Source organism: Mesocricetus auratus, unplaced genomic scaffold (assembly GCF_017639785.1).
Source record: "Mesocricetus auratus isolate SY011 unplaced genomic scaffold, BCM_Maur_2.0 Super-Scaffold_15014, whole genome shotgun sequence".
In the NCBI taxonomy this organism is placed as follows: Eukaryota; Metazoa; Chordata; class Mammalia; order Rodentia; family Cricetidae; genus Mesocricetus; species Mesocricetus auratus.
Window position 1 is genome coordinate 60,306,947 of NW_024429186.1, and position 27,956 is coordinate 60,334,902.

A 27,956-nucleotide genomic window follows, 5' to 3' on the forward strand; every position below is an offset into this window, starting at 1 on the left:
TGGTCTCTCATCTCCAACACCACAAAGAAAAACATCGAAAGGGGGAGAAAAACAAATACAAAAATCCTATCCTCCAATGAATGTGATTCATAACATGGCATTTAAGTTTGTGAAATATTTCTTTTCCCTTGAGAGTGTTGCTATATTGTCCGAGCTGGACTTGAACTTCTGGGCACAAGTGGTTCTCCTGCCTCAACCTCAGAAGCAGATGGTATTACAGATATGTGCCACCATACCTGGCTTGTTATTTCTTTTCTAATAAACTATCCCTTTATCATTATGCAGTGGCCCCTTTACTACTAGCGTCGTGGGGTATCCTCCAGAGGAGATTGCTTGGATACAGGGTTAAGCCAACAGATACTCTTCTATCAGTTGGGCATTAACTACACTGGGTGTTCAGGATCCCAGTGTAGCACTGATCCTTTCTCAGGGTGAGCTTTTAAGCACAAAAAAGCATGTTCTAGGCTGACATACTTTAGTTAATGACAACAGTTAGTCAGAAATGGAACTATAAAAAGAAGGCCTGCATTTGTAGCCTCTCAAGTCATGATACAGAAACTTAATAGCTTTGAATGCTTGGCCTTAGCTTATGCTTATTTCTGTTTAGCTTTTTTTTCTTTAACTTAAATTAATCTGTTTCTTTCCTTGTGTTTATCTTACTTTTACTGCTTCTCTTGTGTCTGGCTGCCTGACTGGTCCCAGGCGACTTCCTCTCTTTCTTCCTCATTCTCTTTTCTTCTTCTGAGCCTAGAGTTCTCCTATTTATTCTTCCTGCCTGCCAGGCCTCCTATCCTTCTCCTGCCTTGTTATTGGCTGTTCAAATTTTTATTAGTCCAATTAGGTGCCTTAGGCAGGCAAGGTGAAACAAATGCAACACATCTTTACATAATTGAACACACATCCTTAATCAAACAAATGCAGCATAAACAAATTTAACACACCTTTATACAGTTAAAGTAATATTCCGCAGCATAAACAAATTTAACACATCTTTGCCTAGTTAAAGTAATATTCCACAACAAAGATTAGTACATTTAGACACTTTCCCAGAGCTATGGACTTTAATGGATTAGGTCTTTGTTTTCATTGTGGCAGGTGGTACTGTCTACATTCTGAGTTTTATGACTTGAATGGTATTTCTTCATGGAGTTAGTTGTGCTAAGGTCTGGGGCCTACTAAAGTTTGGGACCCTGTTATATCAGTAATAGTTTTTGTCCTATCATCTACAATTTTTAAACATTGCTTTATTAGATCATAATGTGTGTGTGTGTGTGTGTGTGTGTGTGTGTGTGTGTGTGTGTGGTACAATGTTCATGTGGTAGTTGATTCTCCCTTTCCACCTTTACATGAGCTCTGGAACTCTGGTTATCAGGTGTGGGTAGCCAGCACTTTTACATTGCTATTCATATAGTCCCATTTGCTTTCATCTGATTAGTGTTGCATGGTAAAAACTTCCCATCTTTTTAGTATATTATATATTTAAAATGGGTTTTCTATTACTTGGTTGACAACCCCCCCCCCCCCCGCCAATTAATTCTTTTTGAGCCAGTATAGGGAGGAGATGAAGTCCTGAGTGAATGTGTTGGGTACAGTCAAGTCAAGGACCCCAATACCTTAGATCCATGGGAGTGGCAAAGTATTTTCTAGGTGAGGCTTAGAGGGATGGTAAAGCCTCTCTCTGATCTGTGTATAGATGTTGACAGTGTGCGCAAAAAAGTCTCCACCATAGCTTTCTTCCCCTGGATGTTTATGGACTGAAGACTTCTCCCTTACAGAGGCTGCGTGAAGTGAGATGAGCTAAGCATTTCCTTGTTCAGCTGTATGCAGTAACTAGCCTCCCTGTTCAACTATATGTAGTAACACACTGAGCTTCTGGGGTGCTGTGCTCTCAACAGGGAGTTCAAACCACCAATTTCCCAGGTTTTCTGTGTCTGTGTGTCTGTCATTTCTTCATTCACTAGTCACCCCTACTCAGAATTCCAGGACCTATGTTGTGCATAGATGTGACAAGATGCATCTCATGTATTCCTGGCTGGCCTCAAACTCACTATGTAGTTGAGAATGATACTGAATTTCTGATCTTTCTATCTCCACCTCCTGGCTGCTGGGACTATAGGCATGGGATTCCATCCCTGGTTTATGTGGTGTTGAGGATCACACCCAAAGCTTTATACATTCTAGATAGGCAAACTCTCCACTGTCTGAGCTACATGCCCCAGCCCCACTTGGTTGATTGACTGCTTGTTTACAGACAGGGTATTGTTTAACCCAGGCTGAACCATGTAACCTAGGCCGGCCTTAAACTTGAAATACTCTTCCTGCCTCAGCTTTCAGGATGCTGAGATGACAGGAGTACATCATCATCCCAAGTGAGACATTAAAAAAAAAAAAGAACCCTAGTAATTCACCTTTTAATGTCAAATTTGGAATTATTGAATGTAATGTGATTATTGATATGATCAAGTTTGAGTCTGTCATCTTGCTTTTTGTTTCCTGTTTGGCCTCTTTGGTTCCCATATTTCCCCTTTCCTTCCTCTCCCTTTCGTTTAGTTCCTTGCATGTATCTAAGTGATATTATACCAGTTTGCTTTTAAGACCCTTACAAGAGTACAGTTCCATTTCCCCACTTTGAGCATTTATGCTTTTGTTATCATGTTTTACCTATATGTTGTAATTCCAGTGCTATATTACTTTATCTATGCAAATAGTTATCTTTGTAGGATTTTAGAAGTTTTTCAGAGCTGAGGATAGAACCCAGGGCTTCACGAATGCTTGGCACATGTTCTGCCAATGAGGTACACCCCAGCCTTTGTAAGATATGTAAGTGACAAAAGTCTTACACATTTCTCCATTTAGTATCATTTCAGTACTATTAATTCCTTCACACAGAAACTATGTCTAGTCTGTATAATTATATTTGTGCTAAAATAACCTAACATTTCCTCTATGGTGATTGTCTGCTAATGACAACATGTAGCATGATTAATTAAAAACCCAGAGACAGATATTGGGGTTCAAGCTGAAATCAGAAAAGCAAGGCAGCCATTCACTTGAGCATTGTCCCCTCTACCAATGCTCAGACCAAAGGGGTGATCCACTGAATCTCAGTTTGCATCTCCAGACTGCACTGCTCACCAAACCTCAGACTCCAATGCATTCCTGTTTCCTCCTGCCTTGTATTCCTCTCTCCACCAGCCATATCACTCCTGTCTCCATCTCCCAAGTGCTGGAATTAAAAATGTGAGCTCTGTTTCTCCTTTTAGGCGGATTCACTCTCATGTAGCTCAAGGTAGCCTTGAACTCACAGAGAGCCTCTGCTTAGTCTTTCTGACGTTGACTAACTTTGCTTTATTAGATTATAAACCACCATATAAGAATGCCTTTAATACTTTTTGGAAGATAGCTTTGCTCTGTTTAGAATCCTAGGTTTATGGATTTGTTTTCCCCCCTTTGTCTTTAAATATTTTATTTCACTGTCTCCCTGAATGCAATGTTTCTGATGAGTCTTTTTCATCTGGATCCTATCTTGTATGAAACATATCATTTCTTTTCCTATGACTGCTTTTAAGATTTTTTTTTCTCATCCCTGGTTATGAGCTTTTCGGTTATATTCATATTTTTTTTGTTTTTTTTGAGACAGGGTTTCTCTGTATTGTTTTGGAGGCTGTCAGTCCAGCCTGGCCTCGAACTCACAGAGATCCGCCTGCCTCTGCCTCCCGAGTGCTGGGATTAAAGGCGTGTGCCACCACCGCCCGGCGAGTTAATGTTCTTAATACAACAAGCTGTTTAAAATATAGAAAGCCATTTTTGCACTATCATCCAAGTAAGAAATGAATAAAGTGTAGGTTGAATAATTAGAGAACGAACAACTAAATAGTCACTATGTGAAGAAACATTATCCGGTTAGAGATGAGCTGATTACAGCCATAAATCATTGAATTCGGTTCTTAAATTCCTTGGTGGCACAGGTGAAAAGAGAAAGATCATGTTACAAGTCTTTGGTGTCTTAGAACAGAGAGAATTCTTTGTTTTTAACTAAAACCTTCCTTTTCTGCATTTCTCTGTCTCTGTTTTACTCACTTGCCTTGAGTTTAAGATGTCCCTGCCTTGTCATCCCTAGCATTGCACCATGACTGGCTTTCAAACATTTTTAGAATTTAGTTTGAAATTTATGTATGTTATGTGTATGTACTCATAATTATTATATAGTACCTTTGTTGAAGTATTCATACTATAGAAATAGATCTTGGAGAAAATAGAATAAGGGATTAGTATTTATATTTTTTGTAAGTGATGTCACCTTCCTCCAGTTGACAGGAATGTTATCTATAATGATAGGTAGAAAAGGGTAAGTTTATATTGGGACCTCAGAGTTTGAAATGTAGGGGACCTCCCTCCCCCCTTTTGAGACCTGTATGAGGTCTCAAAAGGAGGGCTGTCTTGGAGCTCCCTATGCAGACCATGATGGTCTTAAAGTCACAGAGACCTTTTGCCTCTGCTTCTGGGATTAAAGGACTGTGCCACCACACCTGGTCTGTGGGACATCTTTACATTGCCTCTTCAGCTAAATACTGCTCTTTTTGTTTGTGTGTATAGGGGTGGAAGTGCATGAGTGTGCATGTGTACATATGGTGGAGGTCAGAGGTCAATGAAATATCCCAAGCGTTTTCCCTATGTATGTATGTATGTATGTATGTATGTATGTATGTATGTATGTATGTATTTATCTTTGAGTCAGGATCTCCCATTTGGCTTGGAGCTCACTGATTGGCAGACTGGCTGACTAAAAAGCCCTAGGGATCCTCCTGTCTCTGAATTTTTAGTTTTGGAATTATAAGTGCACAGTCCCTGGCTTTTTTACATGGGTTTGGGGATCCAAAGTCAGAGCCCCATACTTGTGTGACAGCACTTTACCATTTTTGTCTATTTTTATTTAAATGTTTATTCTTTTTTGCTTAATAATTTGTAGCAGTTTACTTGTTGCTTTCCTTATGAGAATCTTTTTGCCTTTCTGAAATTTCACGTGGTGTATCACAGTTTTTCTATAGTACATTACTGAGGATGTTACAGCAACTGTTCTCAAAGCTTTAATGGATCCCCATCGTCAGGAAGATGAAGTTCAAAATGCTTAGCTTTAAACAATCCAATGATCTGATCTTACCATTCCAGCCAGAGTGATACAGTTGAGTCATTAAAAAATGAGGAATGTAGTGGTATCATTTTGTTAAAGCTCATTTAGCTGATCTGAATCCCATTTCTCTCCTTGATATCAGATTTCTTTGTATCCTGTTTTAATGAGTGGCACTCTCCCATGCTTGAGGAAGCCAGCATCCGTCTTTGTCTTATTACTCTTTTGCTTCTGTTACATTATGCATTCATCTGAAAATGCCCCATGATTTGGGATACATGTTGCTTTCTCAGTGCTCTGAGTTCTCCACCTCTAGTCACTCTTTGTGTGTGTGTGTGTGTGTGTGTGTGTGTGTGTGTGTGTGTGTGTGTGTTTTGAGACAGAGTTTCTCCATGTGGCTCTAGCTGTCCTGGAACTCACTTTGTAAGAGGAGGCTGTCCTCAAACTCACAGGGTCCCCTTGACTCTGCCTCCCAAGTGCTGAGGAGGTGCCACCACGACCAGTCCATTCCATTTCATGGATTACACCTTTGCAGACTTGTCTTCTGTAGCTAGGCGGTCCCTTCAGAATTAGTGCTTTCAGTGTTCTGTTTGCAGGTCTCTTTTCTTCCACCTGTATGCAATCCTTGATTAAGTTGCCCCTGAGTTGTTGATGACCTCCACCCCCACTCCAGGGTTTAGCTCTGACCAGCTTCCTAATCTCAAAAGCAGAATCTGCAAAAAATATTCACCATATCCCAAACTCCTTGTGTCCTAAGATCTTTTCTACCACAGACAGGATGGACTGATTTCTTCTGTCTAGCTTCTACAGGAAGACTGTGGCACTGCTAGTGCCTTGATTTTAGTCCATTGATTTCAGACTCTGGGCATTAGGTGTGTTTGAGAGAATAACTTTTGATGTTTTAGGCTGTAATTTCTGGAAGACGGTCACAGAAAGCTAAGAGCAGTTTCTTGGCTGTTTCGGTTTTTTCCTCTCTAACATATGTATTTGAGAATCAGATGGCTAACTTCTATGACAAGCTTTGATTGGATGTTTTGTTTTTTCAAACAAGGTATCTTACTATATTGCTCAGACTGGTCTCAAACTGGAAATTCCCTTGCCTCACCTCCTGCTAGCCTTACAAGTTTATGTTAGCCTTACAAGTTTGTGCCACTCTGCTTGATGTGACTCAGTTTTTTTTTATTATTACATTGAATCTACAGATTTATTTAGTTTAGAGAAGATACAGACATTAGTAGTATGTGCTCTCTTTCTACTGTATTAAGGAACTTTCTATTCACTTATTTAAGTTTCTTTAAAGTTTGAGAATTAAATTTTTTTATTTTTTTCACCAAAGATATTTGCATACCTTTAAAACAAAGCTGAAAACAGTTACATTTTGGGAAAATGTTAAAATTGACAAGTCAGGACGCTTAGAGGTAGAAGTAGGACTACTATTACAGTGGAAGGCTGCGAGACCTCCCTACAGTGTCAGATCCTATCTCTAAAGGGTTACTGTTTATTTCCTAGACGAAATTGAAGAAGAAAACACTTGGGCTTGGGATATACAGTGCCAGTATATATCATGAGACCTGAACCTTGTATACCAAGCCCTTTTCAGGCCTCACTGCCACAAAACAAACAAAACCCTCTGAAATTTTTGAATAAGTCCTGATGGTAATAGTTTGCAGATTGATTTCAGAATTTAGCTCTGCTCAATATTATTTTTCTAGAGTTTTGTTAGAATTTTTTTGATGGGAAGCATGCTAAGACTTCACACTTGTTAACACATGCTCTACCTTGAATTAGATGTCCAATCATTATTAATTACTAAATAAGTAAGCTTTTCATGCAAATGTAAAGAATCTATCTGTGTTCATGGTAAGTTTTTAGAGTGAATAGTTTTATAAAAAAAAGCAGCTGTCGTGTATTGGTAACAATAGTATTTTTGATTACTCAATATCTGATAGGCTCTAAACTAGCTTCATATGGTAGATAGTAATTAACCGCTGAGCAGACTTGAAGACTAATTAGACAGGAAGAGAAAGCAGAAGACGGGTTCTCATTTCAGTTGTTTATTGCTTAATGCTTCCAATCTTTAGTTTATTTGTCCATGAAACTGTTATAACAACACCTCACACACAGTTAGAGACTGCACAAAAAATACATTTCAACCACAGGGTTTATAGGGGAATTTGAGGCATTTTTTGAAGTTTAATTGGATTCTTAAAATGATAAACTTAAATCAGAGAACTGGGCTCGTAGTTCAAGGTAGAATATATACCTAGCACTTTCAAGACCTGGGTTCTGGCCAGGCAAACCCAGAATAGATGTTATATGCTACTCAGTCAAGTAATAGGATTTGTTCCTAAAAAATAAATGAGTCCTACGTGTCTGGTAAAAATTAGCAACTTAAAAAATGATGCATTTATGCTTGAAAACAAAGGAAATAAAATTGACTACTGGTATTTTAGTTCAGATAATGTAAGGAAGTCACACAACTGCTACCCTTCCTCTCCACCCAAACCAAAATAGAATAACCAGGCTAAAGTGGTGTTTGTTTGGAATTTGTTGGTTTTGTCTGGATTCTTTTAAGTCCATAGACTTAAGGTTCCTGTTCATCTTTCTAACAAGTGTTCTTAGGACTTTCTAGAAGCAAGTAGGTTGTTAATGTAAGCCTTTTAGAAAGTAATAAACATGCCATTTCTCATCAGACATTTTTAAGAGGGGCTAGAGAAATGGTTCAGTGGCTAAGAGCACTGGCTGCTCCTCCAGAGGACCTGCGTTCAATTTCCATCACCCACATGGCAGCTCACTCACTCCTGTCTATAACTCTAGTTCCATGGTTTCTGGCATCCTCACACAGACATACTTGCAGGCAAAACACTAATGAACATAAATAGAAATTATAATTGAAAGCCATGTTTAAGAAATGTAGCCATCTATGTATATGACTAAGTTTAAAAATGATGGATTTAAGAAGTCATGCTCTGGGCAGTTGGCAGGACTAGAAGAGGTGATGGCTTGGTAATGTAGAGTCATATGAGAAACAGGAAAAGGCAAGTATTAAATAAAATACTACCTTCATAGGACGGAGGCATTTGAGCTATGCCTTGATAGATAATTAGAATTCAGAAGGTATACATTAAGGAACAGCAGTTGGGCAAAGGTAATGAATGGCAAGAACACAGAAATGAATACAGGAAAGTAGTTGACCAGTACTTTTTGAAGGGTTGCGCGCGCGCGTGTGTGTGTGTGTGTGTGTGTGTGTGTGTGTGTGTGTGTGTGTGTGTGTGTGTGTGTGTAATTCTAGCTGTTCTGGAGCTCACTCTGTAGATCAGGCTGGCCTCGAACTCACAGAGATCTGTCTGCTTCTGCCTCCTGAGTGCTGGGCTTAAAGGAATGTGCCACCATCGCCCGGCTATGCCATTATTCTTTTTATATTTCTAGTTTGTTTGTTGTTCTGGTTTTTTGAGGCAGGGTTTCTCTGGGTAGCTTTGAAGCCTGTCCTGGAACTCACTCTGTAGACCAGGCTGGACCTGAGTTCAGAGAGATCTGCCTGCCTCTGCCTCTGCCTCCGCCCGGCTAAAATCCTAGTTTTATTGTGAATTTATATCAGAAATTCTCTGTTCTGGTACCATTGTCAGCGCTGTTCAGCGTACACACTGAAATTGTACCATTCCTTCTGTGGTTAATGCTCCGGGGACACCAAGTATAGTCTTTAAACTGATACACATGTGCTGGTAGCATATTACAGATCTGCAACAAGGGAAACATCCACTTGAATGTGTGGAGAGGTGCATCTCACTTTGATAATACCATAACACCCAAACATGCGATTATTGAACTTATCAAATAGGGTACAGAACATAGAACAGTTCATCTGCTTTTCACTTTATACAAGTCTTATTTATATTTAAATGTACACGCATATACACAAAATTTTGCATATACAAACACTTTATTTGATTTAAAGTATTTGCTGGAACTGGAGACATGGCTCAGGAGCACTGTCTACTCTTCCAGAGGACCCAGGTTCAATTCCCAGCACCCAAATGGCAGCTCACAACTGTCTATAATTACAGTTTTAGGCCTCTGACAACCTCACTGAGCCATCTCTCTAAGCCTTTGTCTACCATTACAGTATCTTTCCTGAAAGAGTGGTTTGTGGATAAGCCACCATATGTTGTGTCCATCCTCATTATTATTGTCTTAAGGAAATAATTACATGCATATAAAATACCAGTTCACATAAAATATATAAAGTTCATTGGGAAGCTGAGGCATTGGATATTAGGAGAGCTAGAAGAGATTAAAAGAAGAAACAGGAGAAACTTGTACCTACTGACAGTGCTGTCCCTTCTATACCGGGTTGTCCTGGCAGCTATTAATCACTTTCCATCTCAGGGTTCTGGACAGATCATATAAACAGAATCAAACATGTATTGTTCTCTGTGTCTGACTTTTTTCACTTTGCACAGTGTTCTAAACAGTACTTCATTCTTTTTTTATGAATACATGGTATTTGTTATCTGAATGCTCTACATTTTGTCTATCTTTTCATCAAATTATGGACATTCGAACTGTTTGTAGTGTTTGACAATTATGAGTGATGATGTATGCTATGAATATGGTAGCATTGTATCCTAGTAATGGAATTTTTTGATCATATGGTAATTCTCTAACATTTTTTAATACTTGCCAAATCATTTTCTAAAACAGCTACATCATTTATAGTCTTAGCAGCAATGCACAATTCAAATTTCCCACATCTTTGCCAACTCTTGTTTCATGTTTAGTCTGAGTATAGCCTTGTAATGGATAGTGGTGCCTCTTTTTTTGTGCTGGAGATGAACCCAGGACCTCATGCATGCTACACAGGTGCTCTGCTATAAAGTAATATTCCCAGCCCTTCATTTTGGTTTTGGTGTTTTTCTCTGGTGGCTAATGGTGACAAACATTTTCATGTGCATATTTTTATTGAAATATTTGTATAAATCACTGGAGAAATGTCTTATTGAAATATTCTACCCATCTTTAACTGTGGTTTTTTTTTTGACAGTGTTAATATTGTTAAAATAAAGTTTGCGAATGTTTTCTTCCATTCTGTAAGGAGACTCTTCTCAATTTCTTGATAGTGTTCTTTGAGGCATACAAAAAGAAATACACAAGCCAGTTTCTTTTTTTTTTTTTTCTTTATGTAGCATTGGATTTGCCCTGTGCCACCTTCTTCTCTCCTATGTTTTCTCTCCTTGCTTGTGCTTCTAGTGTTATCTAAGAGATACTTTCTAACAGAGGGTTTTACTTCACATCTGTCCTTTCTGAGGTTTTATTTTTCATAGGGTATGATGAAGGAGTTATACTTCATTTTGTTGCTTATGTACTTCCAGTTGTTTAAGCACCGTTGTTTTTAATTAATTATTTTTCCCGTTGAGTTGGTTTGGTATCCTTGTCAAAGATGACTGACCAGTTTAAGGGTTTGTTTCTGGTTCATTAATCTGTATGTCTTTCCTTTACTCAGAACCAGTTTTGATTACTGTTAGCTCCTATGCATTTTTTGTTCTTAAGATTTGTTATCAGTATTTTAGAATCTTTGTGTTTTCTTACAAATTACAGAATCAACTTGTCAATTTTAGTAAATGAGTATTGTGAATTTGAGTAGGGATTGCATTGAATCTATATTTGGGGGTGCTGTCTTCACATTATGAATTCTTAAGATTTGTTCTTCATTTATCCTAATAATGTTTTGGAGGTTTCTTATTTGTTTGTAGTCATAGTCATTATCATCATCATCGAGAACTAAACACAGAGAGGATAGATACAGAAGAAGAGAGAGCTGAGTGGAGATAGAGCATGTAAGAACCGACTGGGCCCGATTGTTGACTCTTGTCTGAACTCTTAAAATTCTTCTCTGCTGCTGGGAGGGAGTCTGCAATGGGCAGTCCTATTACCCTGCTGAGTCTTATTTTGGGCTTTGGAGTACATTCTCTCTGTGACTAAGGACAGCACTTAGTAGGTAGTAGATTCTCAGATCTGGTCACATACCTCTGAATTCCTTCAGGGTTCCAGTAGTTAAATGTTTGCCCTGATCCTGTACAGCTAGCTCTTGCCAATGTCCTGCAGGCTGCTTGGAGTCTGAACATTCCAATATAGCTTTGGTTCCCACAGGTTTTCAGCTCACTGAATGCTGTTCAGCTCTGATTTGAGATTTCTTTTCTTCCTTCTCACAGTGTTCTCTTTGCCAGGTTTCAGCATATAGTTCAGGGCTATTGGTTTTCCTAGAACGTGATTTAGAGGGTTCCAGCTGCAGAACTCCTTTGAAATGGCATCTTGCTTCTGTTCTTTTGGTTGCCATTGCTAATCACCCCAGTGCTAAAGGAAGAGGAATTTCCCCAGCTTCCCTGTTATTGCTGCTCTGGGTATGGCTTTGTTTCTGCTGGTTATAGAGTTTCTGTTGCTTTTCTCCTGACTTTTTATCAGTTTTGCTCAGATAATTCCCTGGAGACTGTACATTTGTGTCAGAGTGTAGCCTGCCATTTTCTGTCCTAAATTATTTATTTTAAAGATTTAAAAATTTTTATCTTATGCATATGACTGTCTTTCTGTATATATGTGTACCATCTCCTGGAACTGAAGTTACAGATGGTTGTGAGCTGCCATGTGGGTGCTAGGAATCAAACCTGGGTCCTCTGCAAGACTAATATGTACTCTTTTTTTTTTTTTTTTTTTGGTTTTTACGAGACAGGGTTTCTCTGTATTGTCGGAGGCTATCGGTCCAGCCCAGCCTCGAACTCACAGAGATCCTCCTGCCTTTGCCTCCCGAGTGCTGGGATTAAAGGCGTGCGCCACCACTGCCCAGCTAATATGTACTCTTAATGTCTATGCTATCTTTTTGGTGCTTTATCTAGCTTGTGTTTTACTTAGATTTTTTTAAAAGATTTATTTATTTATTACATATACAGTGTTCTGCCTACATGCCAGAAGAGGACACCAGATTGAATTGTAGATGGTTGTGAGCCACCATGTGGTTGCTGGGAATTGAACTCAGGACCTCTGGAAGAGCAGTAAGTGCTCTTAACCTCTGAGCCATCTCTCCAGCCCCTAAATATCTTTTGCATGAATATTGCCTAACTGTTGGATTTAGAGTATAAGTGTGAAAGGACTATTTGTGTTGTCACAGTTTGCTGTATATTTACAAGTCTGTCCCCTGTTTGGTCTCAAATTGGACTAGAACCTTAGCTTTTGCATAATTTAGACACAAGAATTGAAAACCCACCACACTATTTAGTGTAATTTTTTTCCTTAGAATTCTTTGCTTTTGCTTTTTTATATTTTGAAATAGTTGTACAAAACTGAAAGCTTTCTGGTTACAAAACAAAACAACTTCTATAAGATGTGTTGTGGGCATCCTTCTGGGATAAGTCCCCAGACACCAGTGAGAGTGGAAGAGGAGAGATTCTGCCATTGGCCTGGAGGCAGGACCCCTGAAAGGCATCGATGCTGGGTCTAGTTTGTATTTCCTTTTATACTCTAAAACCACAGGTGATGGGGGCAAGCACACAGGAGTGTACAGAAGTGTACCTGGCAGTCAGCTGGTTGTGGAGGGCAACGGCCATTGTTTCAGCTATTTCTCCAGGTCATTCTGTTCCTGGTAGCAAGGGAAGCTTAGTAGACAGCACAAGCCATGCTTTAAGTAAATCACCAAATAAATAATAAATCTGTATCTAATAATTAGTCTTTTCTACCTTACTTTCCATTAGCCTTCTTTAATTTGTAATTCTTGTCTTTGCCTTTAATTGATGACTCAGTGTAATTGTCTAGGTTAGGATCTAGACTGTATTTTTTATTTTATCCTTTTAATCATTTCTAGATTATGTATGTGTACATGGATTTTAGGAAATACTTTGTAGATTGATTTTTTTTTTCTAAAGACAGAGCTGATGAATGGCCTGAATTCTCTCTGTAGTCATGGATGACCTTGAACTCCTGATCCTCCAGCTTTGTGTATAGTAGACAATGTTTCTACCAACTGAATTGCACCCCCAGCTGGATATTTGCCTTTGTGCTTGTGATAAAGTTTCACTGACTTGAACTTGCCATGTAAACTAAGTTAGCCTTGAACTCACATCTGCCTCTACCTCCCAAATGCTGGGTGCCACTATGCCTGGCTTCATTTGATTTTAAAGAGTGTATGTGTACATGTGTGTTGGTGCCCTCAGAGCCAGAAGAGGGTGTTGAGTCCTTTGGTGCTAGCTAGAGTTACAGGTGGTTGTGAGCTACCCAACATTAGTGCTGGCAACTGTCTTAGTTAGGGTTCTCTAGAGGAGCAGAACTGCTAGAAGGAATGGCTCTTATTAGAGTGGCTTACAGGCTGTGGTCTGAGTAGTCCACAAGTGGATGTCTACCAACAGAAAGGCTAAGGATCCGCTTGTTGTTTACTTTACCAGACTGGGTGTCTCAGGAGTTCCGATCCCCCAGAGGATTCCTAGAGAGCTGCCTGTCTCAGTCTGTGTGGAATCCTGAAGAAGTAGGTTCTGACACGAGTGAAGGAACGCCTCAGCAACAGGATAGATGAAGTCTCCAGGGAGAGCGAGGGCACGCAGGCAGAGAGCAGAGCTTTCTTACTCCATGTGCTTTGTGCGGCTGCCACCAGCAGGTGTGGCCAAGAGTTAGTGTGTCTTCCCAACTCAAATGATGTAATCTAGAAAGTCCTCATACATGTGCCAGCTGCTTCCATTTTATTATAATCAAATTGATAATTAAGATTAGCCATCCCAGCACCCAAACTCTGGTTCTCTAACAAAGTAGCAAGTGCTTTTAACCACTGAGCCATCTCTCTAAGCCTTTGTCTACCATTACAGTATCTTTCTTGAAAGAGTGGTTTGTGGATAAGCCACCATATGTTGTGTCCATCCTTATTATTATTGTCTTAATGAAATAATTTGCAATGTTTACTACTTTATTATTAGAAGCAGACTATTTATGTTACATCTTCTAGGCTAATAAATTATACTACCATTCAAGGAAAGGTTGTTTTAAATGGTAGTTACTATTTAGTAGATGAAGGATAATTGCTGAATTGTTGAATTTTTTAACAATTCTTTATTGACTCTTTGGGACTTTCACATCATGAAGCCCAACCCTGCTCACCTCCCAGTCCCTCCATATCTGCCCCTTACCCCTGCAGCATACCCCCAAAAAGAACCCCAACAAGGACCAGGCATTGGTGGTGCACGCCTTTAATCCCAGCACTCGGGAGGCAGAGGCAGGTGGATCTCTGTGAGTTCGAGACTAGTGTGGTCTACAAGAGCTAGTTCCAGGACAGCCTCCAAAGCCCCAGAGAAACCCTGTCTGGAAAACCAAAAAAAAAAAAAAAAAAGAACCCCTACAAAATTAAACAAGCAGATAAAAAGCCACCTTGCTCCCCTATCTTTCCAACACTTCTTCATTGGTCCTAGTGGTATCAAGAGCTGCAGTGTGTCACACAGACCCTGGGTTGCAGCTGAGAGCCATGAGAGGTTTGTGGTTCTACCACAGCCAGGGTCTGTGTTAATGTCCATGGCTCCTATTGCCACTAGGGGTTGTGCAGATGCCTGAGTTCTGGACAGTCATTCAAGACCATGTTGGTGTCTGAGGACCTTGTTGCTGCCAGGACCATACTGATCTGAGTGGCCTGTTCTGCCATCAGGCCATGGTGCTAGCTGGGCCTGCCTGGGTCTGTATTCCTGCTGCAGCTGGGGTCTGTGATGATGTCCATGGCCTGTGTTACCATAGGGAGTCATAGTAGCCTGCATGCTGAAATCTGAGGGCGTCCTGAGCCAGCACCACCCCTCGCTGGCTTTAGGATAGTTGACCCTGCCCCTTGTTGGACACTGCGGCATGAGGGCTGGCGCTGCCCATCATGAGAGAACTGCCCCTTGGTAGACAGTGCAGCAGGAGAGGGGGCCCTAGCAGTAACCCAGGCCCATGCGGGCAAGAAGGCCACCAACATCAGCCCATTCCTCTGAGCCCTTGCTTCTTCAGCACTGCCTCTTCCGCTGCACAGGAACCATTCTGCCTTCTCTCTCTCTCTCTCTCTCTCTCTCTCTCTCTCTCTCTCTCTCTCTCTCTCTCTCTCTCTCTCATTTCACCACCATATATATACTTGCTCATCATATTGACATCCAAGGTGCTGGGTGGGCATGTGGATGCCTTCAGGCAGGCCAGGTCATGAGGACTCAGGCTGCCCCTTGGGTGTCTTTCACCCTCCAGAGTCTAATTTTTAATTTTTTTGAAGTTCTTCACATTAAAAAAAATTCTCTATGTAAAGACCAGCATGACCGGTTTCACTGGGTAGACTGTCTTGAGTAATCCATTCAAGGTTATTTAGTCCAACTATGTCGTTTGGATACTGGCAGAAACACTGATGGAACATGTTCAGCCCGTATTTCCTGGTCAAACCATGGTATTTAGAGCAGATGTGGCAAGATCAAGAACCCTGGATGACCTTCCCTGGGAAACTCCTGTAAAGCCTCTGGTAACTCATCTTGCCTTCAAATGGCCAACAAGGAAAAAGGCCGAAGTTTTGATTTTCAGCCAGGTTAATTTAGTAAACTTTCAGGGGCACTGCGGCGCAAGTCCAAGGTATCAGGAGAAGAAAGACAAGACTCCAGCTGTTTGTACTAAGAGAATGCACGTGCTGCCTTTATCGGGGGGGGGGTGCGGGGGGGAAGAGAGAGAGAGAGAGAGAGAGAGGAGAGAGGAGAGAGAGAGAGAAAGAGAGTGAGAGAGGAGAGAGAGAGAGAGAGTGAGTGAGTGAGTGAGTGAGTGAGTGAGTGACAGACTTTATTGAAAGTGCTAACAGGTCTCTCTCGTGTAGGAGGGAGCAGCTTTATATACAGGCTTACAGCACAGTAGAAAAAACCCCAGGTGGAAGACAGTGTGTTTTCCTCCTGCTGGATGTTGATGTCAGAGAGTCAAGGCCAGGGCAGGAAACTAGGATTAGAACACAGGATGCACTTAGACTGGAAAACAGTATGGACTTGTTGACTGACCAGTGACTCACAGACACCCCATGGGGGCTGGGGCCTAACAGGCACATTTAGTATTCAGGATTTAAAAGGAAAGCTGGTGAGTCTGGAGAGATGGCTCAGCAGTTAAGAGCACTGGCTGCACTTTTGGAGGTACTGAGTTCAATTCCTAGCAACTACATGTTGGCTCACAACCATCTATTTTGGGATCTAATGCCTTCTTTTGGCGGCGTAGGCATACATGCAAGCCTGGCAGTGATGTGTGCACGCCTTTAATCCCAGAAATCCTAAATCCCAGCACTCTGGAGGCAGAGGCAGGTGGATCTCTGTGAGTTTCAGGCCAGCTTGATCTATAGAGCTAGTTCCTGGACAGCTAGGACTGTTACACAGAGAAACCCTCCCTCCCATCCCTCCTCCCATCCCTCCTCCCAGCCCACCCCCACTTCCCCTCAGCCCACCCTCAGTTCACTACTCCTCACAGGTAAGGGCTCCCATGAGACGTCAACAAAGTCTGGCACAATAGGTTGGGTCAGGATCAAGTGCCTCTCCCGTGTATTAAGGCTGAGCATGGCATCCCACCATAGGAATGGACTCCAACAAGCTAGCTCATGCACTAGGTTTGTATCTTGGGCCTACTGCCAGGGAACCCTCAACTAGTTCAAGCTTCATAACTGTCTCCCACATATGGGGGAGGCCTATTTTAGTTCCCTGGAGTCTCCACAGCTATCGGTCTAGAGTTATGAGTTTCTACGAGCTTGGTTCAGCTGTCTCTGTAAATTTCCCCATCATGATCTTGACCTCCCTTGCTCATGAGCTCCCAGAGCTCAACCTGGTGCTTGGTTGTGGATCTGTGTCTGGCCCCATCAATTGCCTGGATAAAAGCTCTGTGATGATAGTGGGGTATCACCATTCTGATTATAGGGGTAAGCCAGTTTGGGTATCCTCTCCACTGTTGTTAGGAGTCTTAGTTGGAGTCATTCTTGTAGATTCTTGGGAATTACCTTAGCACCAGGTTTCTCCCTAACCCCATAGTGGCTCTCTTTATAAAGATATCTCTTTCATAGCTCTCCCACTCCATCCCTTCCCCAACTCACCCCTCATGTTCTCATCTCCCATCCCCCCCTTTACCACTCCTCCAACCCCCAGTTTACTCAAATCTCATCTAATTCTCCTTTCTAGGGTGGTCTATGTGGAGCTATGGATTGCAGCTTGGTTATCCTTTGCTTTACATCTAATATTCACTTATGAGTGAGTACATACTGTGTTTGTCTTTCTGAGTCTGGGATACCTCACTCAGGATGGTTTTTTCTAGTTCTATCCATTTGCCTGCAAATTTCATGAGGTCCTCATTTTCCTTTTCCATTCTTTGATTGAGGGGCATCTAGGTTATTTCCAGGTTCTGGCTATTATAAGTAATGTTGCTATGAATGTTGTTGAGCAAATATCCTTATAATATGATTGAGCATTCTTTGGGTATATACCCAAGAGAGGTATCGCTGGATCTTGAGGTAGATTGATTCTCAATTTTCTTAGAAACCACCATACAGATTTGCAAAGTAGCTGTACAAGTTTGCACTCCACCAGCAGTGGAGGAGTGTTCCCTTGACTCCATGCCCTCCCTAACATAAGCTGCTCTCAGTATTTTGATTCAGAAACCTTAATCTGAATTTCTGGTGAAATGTTTATTTAGTTTCTTTAGGAAAATACTGGTTCACAAGTACTTTCAAACAGAAGTATTTCTTTTCCCTTTTTTTTTTCCCGGTGGTGGTGGGTGGAGTAGGTCATCACCTTTCAAAATACTTCCTGTAGATTAAAATGTTACGGTTAGTTGCAGAAAGTAAGACATGCTCAATGCTCCTGAAGACCGTGTAGTGACTGTAGAATATTACTGGCCACTGAGGCACGATTAATACTCACTGCACAAAAGTAGTGAGAGCCTTCAAAAGAGAAGCAGAAAAATCAATGGGGCATTTGAAAAGGTAAATTTTGGTATTGTGATATAGAATTGATTGATTTTTTTCTGTAGCTTATCTATTAATGTACTTCCTTTCTTTTTTCTTTTGAATTGTTCTAGAGTGCTTCTTACTATTTTTTTAGTTATTTTATATAATGTATGAATGATTTGCCTGCATGTCTGTCTGTGTATTGTGTGTATGCCTATTTTTTTTTTTTTTTTTTTTTTTTTTGGTTTTACGAGACAGGGTTTCTCTGTATTGTTTTGGAGGCTGTTGGTCCAGTCCGGCCTCGAACTCACAGAGATCCGCCTGCCTCTGCCTCCCGAGTGCTGGGATTAAAGTATGCCTAATTATTGTGGAGGCTGGAAGAGGACATTGAATCTCCTGGAGCTGGAGTTACAGATGGTTATAAGCTTCCATGTGTGTACCAGGAGTTGAACTTGGGTCCTCTGCAGTTGCACCATGTGCCCTTAATGCTGGGCTGTCTCTCTGGGAGGGATGACTTTAAATAAGTGAAGACTTCTTATATTTTATCTATTTGTCCTTGTTTTTTCCTCTACCATGTAAACTTTGTGAATTGACTATCAAGCATTTTATCAGAGTTTTTGTTTGCTATTGTGTTTTTAAAAATAAATATAGAGGGGCTGGAGAGGTAACTCAGTGGTTATGAGCAAGTTCTAGTCTTTTTTTTTTAGAGTTTCTCTTTTTAAATTATTTTTAACCTTTCCAACCCCATTTTCCTCTTCCTCCCCTTTTCCTGCCTCCCGCAAGTACTGCTCTTTCAGAAGACCAGAGTTCAGTGCCTAGCGCCCACATCAGATGACTTATAATTACCTGTCACTCCAGTACCAAAGAATTCAGTGCCCTCTTCTGGCCTCCATGGACAACTGCACTTATGCACACACCAACACACAGATATACAGGCATACAAATTACTTAAGGTAAACATAAATCTTACAATGAAGTTAAAAAAAAAACCCAAACAAATAAACTTAATTTTGATAGGTCCACCTCTCCTGCTTAACCAAGGTCTAAATATATAGCCCTAAAACTGGCCTCCACTTTGTAATCCTCCCATCTTAAACTCCACTGGAATTTCAGGCACACTCACTCTGCCTGGTTTCAGTACTTGTTTATTAGGCTTACCCAAGTGTGCAGCTTCCAGGCTTTGTTCATAGCCAGATGGGAAGGAAATTGAGGGACAATATCTCAGCTCCTAATATGTTGGGAAGTCTTGGGTTGAGTCACGTTTGCTTTTGAGTTTTGGTTTGTTTTGTTATTCTCATTTTCTTGTTTCTCGTGGAACATTGCACTTTTAAGTATTTCAGTCAATTTAGATACACCTATAACATTTCCTTCTCATTTCATAGTTCTTCAGTGTATTCAAAAAGAAAATGTTTTTCTTCATCACAGTTGTCTAAATTTTTTTATTTTCATATTCTATAAATATATTTTTATTCTGTGACTACTTTCTTATACTTTACTCAGGTAATAGGTAGTTTTTATAATGGAGATTGTACAGTATAGCTGCTCAGAACATAGACAGCAGATACAGTTCATTAAACTTTGAAAGTAATTCTGTGTTTTGAATCTCCATGAACGGTCTTTTCATTTCAATTTCACAATCTAACTTTTTCTTGTGCATATAACTGTATGTATGCTGTGCTGACAAATTCTTGAGAGCAGTATGTTGAGTTTTATAATCCTCAAATGCTCATTTACAAAGTCTGTTGTTAGATTATTTATTTACTGAATTATCATGAATTCTTCTTACAAATAGTTCTTTGTTTGAGGAGATATTAGAAAAGCTGAAGCCATGAATTGAAAATAGATCTTATTTTAAAGATTTATTTATTTATTTGCATTTTATGTATATGGGTGTTTTTGTCTGCATGTACATCTACACACCAGAAGAGGGCATCCAATCCCGTGGGACTACAGTTATAGGTCGTTGTGAGATACCATGTAGGTGCTGGGAATTGAAGGGCCATCGATCTTTGAGGTAGTGTCTGTCCTCACAGGGTCTCACTATGCTCCTTAGGCTAGCCTTGATGTCCGGATCCTCCTGTTTCAGCCTTCAGACTAGCTGGGATCACAACTATGTGCCACTGTACTCAGTTTTGACATTGGTTGCTTTTAAAAATCAAAGACTATGGTAACCTGACCAAATGACCAAAAATTTTTTTTTTTTTTTTTGGTTTTTCGAGACAGGGTTTCTCTGTATTGATTTGGAGGCTATTGGTCCAGCCCAGCTTCGAACTCACAGAGATCCACCTGCCTCTGCCTCCCGAGTGCTGGGATTAAAGGCATGCGCCACCACCGCCCGGCCTGACCAAATTTTTTTAAAACTGAAACTGAACTATGTAAAGGTGAAAATTACAAAAATGAAGAAACAGTTATATAAATGTTTGTACTGTGTATTTGAAAATGATAATTTCAGGTGCAGATCTTTGACCTTGAAGGAAATTTGGCACTCTAAATATTTGCTAATCACTATTTAACTTTGATGGGATAGTTATTAAGAACCGGTTTTTTTTGTTGTTGTTTTTCAGAGAATGCAGAATCTATTGACCTTAAGCAGTTTTTTGACCAACATTTTTCACATATATACTATGTGTTTTTTGAAAATTTTGTGACTATTGAAGCTAGTCTTAAACAGAAAGGTAAGATATTATTAACATATATTCTAACCTGTGTTTATGTTTCTAATAGTCATAAGCATTAACATAAAAAGAGTATCTGGGCATTAGAGTTTTAGTAATGTTTTATTTTGATGCCCTTCTAACACTGTCATCAGATGTATTTGAAAGGAACCTGACAGACTTGTATGGCTATCCTTATTGTTTTGTTAAGATTTAGAACATTTGCATTTTCCTGGTCAGGTTTTCTCAATTTACCTTCTTTGTTCTGCTCTAGGAATATTTGAATAGCAATAGCAATAGTGTTTTTCTTGTTCAAAGCTCATTTTGAACCCACATAGATGATGGCTTGTTATTACATATTAGTATAACCTAAATTTTTGTTTCCCAGCCCCCAGACCTAGAACCCAAATTTAGAGTAATTATGCTGAAGAATAGAGAAAAGGACTATGATACTGTCTGTGTAATAAATAGGCCACACTTTAGCATTTTCCTAAAGAATCATTGAATAAAAGCCCAGGGATTGAAATATTTAAGATCATTAAGTAGTTATTAACAGTGAGTATAAAATGATATATTTAAAGTATTTTTCTATTAAAATATTTCAGGCCACAAGTCTCAGAGAGAGGAATTGGATGCTATACTTTTTATTTTTGAGGTAAGTGCTATGAATCATACCTTTTAAACTTTTCAAAAACAATTCTGGGAACATATGAAGAAGTATATTAATTTATTAGATATATAATGAAACACAATCTGCCAACTTTTTGTAGAACTTAATTTGTAATTTAAAAATGTATCTGACTGATTTTGTGTATCTTTGAGGTACAGTGTATTTTTAGGGACAAAATTATGTTTATGCTTTTGACAACACAAAATTAATTTGATAGCATATTTGCAAAATGAAAATTTTAATTTTTATAAAATTTACATAGAATTTTTTAACCTCTAGAACCTTGGTTATTATATATGCCTAGGGCATTTGTCATTTATTTATTTACTTACTTACTTATTATTTATTTATTTCACTTTTTGCTTTTTTCAAGACAGTCTCTGTAGGTGGAATTTCTATGTTTTCCAGCAGCTGCTCCCTAAATAACCATACAGAAACTTAATATTAATTATAAATAGTCGATAGCTTAGGCTTGTTACTAACTAGCTCTTAGAACATAAATTAACCCATTTCTATGAATCTATTATGCTTCTTCAAGACTCATTTACCTCATCTATGAACTTCCAATGTTTCTGCTTCTGAGTCTGTCTTGAGACTCCTCAGACTCCACCCTTCTTTTTCTCCGCATTCTCTCTGCCATGAAAATCCTACCTAGCTATTGGCCAATCAGATTTTTATTAACAGTGAGAGCAACACATTTTCACAGTGTACAGAAAGATTATGCTGCAGTATTTCCTTCTTTTTGTCTAAATAAGAAAGGAAAGTTTTAACTTTAACATGGTAAAATTATATACAACAAAACAGTTATCAAGTAAGAATTACACTTACAATATCCAATCTATTTTGTATTTGGCAAAATTAGAGAAAATATTTTATTATTTGTCTTATCTTTTCGAGTCTAATGTTTTATATCTAATTCACCATTTATCGTAACTAAGGAAAACTTTACGTGTCATTATTTAGTCTTTAACTCTCTCAAAGACCCTAGAAGGGTGTAATATTGCCTAACAACAAGGACATCTGGTTGCCTAGACAGTCAACCAAAATTTTTCTGTAGTCCTGGGTATCCAACTTTTATTTATGGGCCTAGTATATCTAACAGACATTTTTGAGTCACAGGGAATTTTGAAGGACTGACCATCCTTGTCTTGGCAAAGTTTGGCACTCACTTTGTTTTTTGCAATTGAGGCAAGGGCAGTTTCTTTGCCCAAATATCTAAATTTTACTCTAGAGAAGGCAAACTCTGTATGGAGGTTCTTCAATGCCCATCATCTTCTCTGAAGTAGATTGGTGCTGCCAGGAGTAGATGTGTCTCACTGTCATTAAAAACTTTAGGCCATATATCTATCTAAATATATCTGTTTAACTTTGAAAACATACCTGTTGTAATTTTAAAAAAGCAGCTTGAGAAAGAAAGACACCATGTGACAGAGTTTAAGCTGAGGGTTTTTTTATTAATGGAAAAGGATTGTAAGAAGGGAAAGGGGAGTGGGGAGTCCAGCCTCTGGGAACAGGAGCAGCAGAGAGAGGAGGAGAAAGGAAGAGGGATGAGAGGTGGGCAGGCCCCTTACAAGGGAATGGACTGAGTAGGCACAGATGGTACTCTTAGTGGCCGTAGCTGAGTTTGTATCCTGTCAGAACTCCAAATACTAGCAATACCTAATGTGACTATATAAGAGTGACTATTATAGATGACTATTAATCTGTATTTCTTAATAATACATACATTTTTAAATGAGCTGCATAAACACACTTACCCAAACAAGAGTAGAAACATACAGTGTAACAAAATTAACTTTAGCTGGGCTGTAGTTCGGCAAGCCTTTAATTGTAGCACTTGGGAGTCAGAAGCAGGCGGATCTCTGAGTTTGAGACGAGCCTGGTCTACAAAGCTACACAGAGAAACCCTGTCTTGAAAAACTCAAAAAATAAAAAAACAAAATTAACTTCAAATTTGTATCAATATACCCAAATCTATAACAGTGTAAAATATTTGAAGATTAATAGTTTTTGAATTAAAGTAGAATCAGTAATCTACCCTTTCTCCTATCATTCCTATTTCATATCTCCCCTTTTTCCTTTAGAAGGAGATCTTTGAATTTAACTCTTCTGTATAGCATTTTTTTTTACTATGATAATAGCAACTTGTAACCAACCTGCCTAAACAGTAACAAACATTTATAAACCAGTGAATAACAAAACAGACCCATACTCGTCTCTATGGAATGTGGGCACCATTCTCTAGACACTCCCTGTTGTCTGTGGGTGTATCTTTGGGAGAACTTTGATAAAGTCAGAATAATTTGTTAAGTCTTAGCTTAAGAATTCTGTAAGACTGGACCATCTCAGCCAGCAGCCTTGAAGCTGTTCTGGATGCTGGATCACCTGGGCCATCCATTTTTATTGGTGTCTGGTCCCCTTATTCTGAAAATACATAAACTTTTAAAGGTAACATTTGTATCTGTATTAGTACAAGTATAGAGTGTACATAAACTTTTAAAGGTAACGTATATATCTGTATTAATATAAAGACTGTGTATTGTACACAAGTTAGCCAAAGATGATTTTTTGTTTTATATTTGAGCAGGTAAAATATATATCACGTGTCTTGTAGTTCTTCTAGGTTTATTTCTTTATGTCTGTAGCCAAGATTTTCAGGGTGTTTTCCCTGATGAATCCTGGAATGACTCCACAGCCTCTAGTTTCCTGTAGAGATAAAAGCATAACCTCTCCCCCAAACAACAACCCTTTGGCTTCCATTTTGAAGTCAAGATATTTCTAAAATATACAGGTTGGTTTAACCTAGCTGTTTTCATAGTCAAATGTCTCTTAGCAGCTACTGTCCCTTTATTAGTTGTCAAAAAATTTAAAGGCAGCATAATAACATGCAGGATCCAGACTCTCTGTGTATTTCCCATCTTTAAGTGGTGCAAATATGTATATAAAACTCCTTTTAAAGGACTTTATTACATTTAAACTATTTTAATCTATAACTGTATATGCTTTTTCTCTTCTTTCTCTCCGTCTGTGTACATTTTTTAACACACTGTAACCTGTTTGGAGTTTTTTTTCTGTCTGGATCTGTCTTTACCATGTATCTGTAATCTTTTCTGTCTGCATAAACAAAACCTAAACCTGCCATGTGACGTAGTTCATGTTGTTGTGTTGGTGGAGCTCATGCTGGTGGCTCAAGCCTACAGGCTGCGGCTATGAGACCTGTCTCTGTACCACAGTTGGCATGAGATACATGAGACTAGGACATCATGTTTGACTGTTTTTGTGTGTTTAGAACCTTTTTTAAGCTTTCTCAGGTCTTATGTGATAGGTGCCAGACGTTTGGACACCATTTGTAGGCTGAGTTTCTGCCGTGTCCCGGCAGCAGCTCTCCAAATAATCATATAGAGACTTAATACTAATTACCCATGCTTGGCCATAGCTTAGGCTTGTTACTAACTAGCTTTTATAATTTAAATTAATTTTTAATTTTTATTAGTCTGGGTGCTGCTCTGAGGCTTGCTTATTTCATCTATGAACTTCCCATGTTGCTTCTTCCAAGTCTGACTTGGGACTTCTCAGACTACACCCTTCTTCCCAGCATTCTCTCTGCCCCCAAAATCTTGCCTATCTATTGACAAATCTGCTTTTTATTAGCAATGAGAGCAGCACATTTTCACAGCATACAGAAGGATCATTCCACAGCATGTCTCACTATTAATTTTTCTTTTCCAAAATTTCTTTAATATTGCTTATTACTTTCTGGGTGGGAAAGTTCAAATATTTTACTAGTTTGAATTTGGTACACTTTTTAACTTGAGAAACTCTTAATGTGGCTCTCTAAATCTCACACTTTACAACTTATTGGCTCATTATTTGATTTCACTCATTATTTTGCTTATATTGATTTTTTAGAAAATTTTACAACTTCTTCCAGAAAGAATTCATCAGCGATGGCAATTTCATAGTATTGGTAAGTAATATAAATATGTATTTCACATCTGAAATAAATTATACAATGGTTTATCAGTTATTTTTAATGAGTTCATGGTTGGTTTTACTGAAAACAGAGTTTAAGAGGCTAGAGAGATGACTCAGTAGAGAAAGTGCTTGCTGGGCAAACTACACCCTGAGTACTGATCCCCAGCACCTAGATCTAAAAAGCTGAGGGTGGTCACATTCATACCAGTAACCCCAAAACCATGGTGGGGTGAGGGTTGAAGACAGATACGAGCTTCTCTGACCTACCAGTCTAGCTAAAAACACAGATTCCAAGTTCAATGAGAGACCCTATCTCAAAACATAAGGTGGAAAGCACCAATATTAGCCAATGGCTTCCACTTCCACACACATATGCATGTGTACATGTACATACATGAATTTAGGAGCAAGTTGGCTGTAATTCCACAGGTCTCTAATCTCAGCTACTTAGGATGCCAAGGCCTGAGGATCATAAATTCGGGACCTACTTGGGCAAGCAAAACCCCATCTAAAAATGAAAGCGTGAAAAATGAGCTGGGTATATATTTCAGTGGTGGAGTGCTTGGTTAGACTTGGTTAGAACGTATAAGATTCTAGATTTGATGCTCAGTACTATAGAGAGGAAAATACAAGGGCAGATTGGGAACCTAAGACTAAAATTTAGATGAAGTGGTCCTTCAGTGGTAGATCTCATGGTTTACATGTGAGTCCCTGGGTTCAATTTCCTATAAACACACACAAAACCAAGGCAGAACAGACAAGTTGAGGAGGTTGCAGAGTCCATCAGTGAATGAGAGAATATGCTGCTCTTCTAGAGAACCTGAGTTCAAGTCCCAGCACCTACAGAAGCAGCTCACAGCAGCCTGTGACTCCAACTCCAAGGGAATCTACTGTCCTCTTCTGGCTGCCAACATCACCTGCACACATGGCATTCACTCACACAGACACAAGCACATATGTGTAAATAAAAATAATACAGATCTTTAAATTACAAAAGTAATTTTAAAAACATGATAAACAATTGAATAAAATTTGAATGCACAAACAAAAAGACATTCATTGTCACTAGAAAACATCAAGTGGAAACATTAAAATTTAACACTAATTAGATTATCACATTTTAGAGTTTGTCATTGGATCATGCTACTGTCACTTATCAGAGCACTGTTACACACTGTTTAGTATTAATTATAATATTTTAAAATTTCTTAATATTTGGTAAAGCTGAAGGTGAGTGATTCATTGCAATTTATATATCCTAAGAAAAGTCATATGTACAACAGGCAATCATGAATAATTGATAGTGGCAAAATTTGGAAGTAAGTCAATTGCTTTCATATAAAGAAGATACGTTTTTGGTATATTTGTATAATGAAGTATTAAAGTAGTTAAAAATCAATTATCTAGAGCTGCATAGAACAGTGTAGATAAATTAGAGAAGCTAATATTAGATATGAAATCAATAACTTATAAATGAATTGCTGTATATAGTACTCTTTATATAAGGTTTTAAACAGTCAATGCTGCCGGGTGGTAGTGGCAGCATAAGACTTTAATCCCAGCACTCAGGAGGCAGAAGCAGGTGGATCTCTGTGAGTTTGAGGCCAGCCTGGTCTACAAAGTGAGTTCTTGGATGGCCAGAGCTAAACAGTGAAACCCTGTCTCAAACAAAATTTTTTGTAAGTAATAATTCTAAAATGTATATAATGTCTTCCTCTAGAGAAGAAAGGAAGAAAATGATTTAAGCTTCAATGTGCCATTGTATGGTTAAGTAAAACAAAGACAAATGTTTAAATCATAACAAACATAATATTGCATTAGATTTTTTTCACAGAGAATGATGCACTTCTGAATGATAGTAATGAAAACAATTATTAGGAAATAGGATTAATTAATGATTGTTCTTTTGGTTAATTAAAATCTTACAATAGTTTTTTATACTAGTGGTAAATATTTTCTTTATATTTTCAGTGTAAATAAGAGATGTAATAGATTGTTGTGTTAATCATAATTTTGGGACCAAATTTTGTGAGTAAAGTAAATCATGTTTAACTGTGTTGAGAGGTGACTTTTTTATATGCCCTCTGACCTCAGTTTTGATCAAAGGGTTACCAAAGTCACCAAAAACAATTTGAGATTGCCAAGGACTTGTTAAAAAGTGTTTCCAAGTCTGACCGAGAACTCTGACATTTATAAATAGATAAGAAGATAGGGATATTTAAAAATATAAAAAATCATGCTTTTCTTTTCAGGGTTGATTTTAAAGAAACTGCTTCACACAGGAAACTCCTTAAAGGTATAATATAATTATATTTATTTTCTATGACTTAAAAAAAAAGCTGTGTAAAGGGCTGTGGTGGCTCAGAGTGTTTGCTGAACATGCACAGGACCCTGGGTTGGTTCCCAGCACTGCATAAAGTGGGTGTGAAGACGCCCTCCTTGAATCCCAGTGCTGGAGAGGTGGAAGCACCAGGAGTTCAAGGTCATCTCCAACTATACAGCAAGTTTGAGTGAGGCCAGCCTGGTCTGCTCTGAGACCCTCTCTAGAAACAAATCAACACACAACACCAGATTGTTTTTTAATTTAAATAAAATTAA

General features: G+C 38.9%; 1 protein-coding gene across 12 annotated transcripts in view; it reads left to right on the forward strand.

The window, feature by feature from the left end:
- Ralgapa1 (Ral GTPase activating protein catalytic subunit alpha 1) overlaps positions 1–27,956 on the forward strand; it is a 202,448-nt gene that overhangs the window by 10,068 nt on the left and 164,424 nt on the right. For all 12 annotated transcript variants that reach the window (XR_005876329.1, XM_040743064.1, XM_040743065.1 and 9 more), the window contains exons 2-5: positions 20,624–20,734; positions 21,319–21,368; positions 25,293–25,350; positions 27,611–27,654. Coding sequence is in view for 11 of the 12 variants with exons in the window: in XM_040743064.1 (XP_040598998.1) it covers positions 20,624–20,734; positions 21,319–21,368; positions 25,293–25,350; positions 27,611–27,654 (263 nt within the window). In the remaining variant the exon portion in view is untranslated. The remainder of the gene's footprint in view (positions 1–20,623; positions 20,735–21,318; positions 21,369–25,292; positions 25,351–27,610; positions 27,655–27,956) is intronic.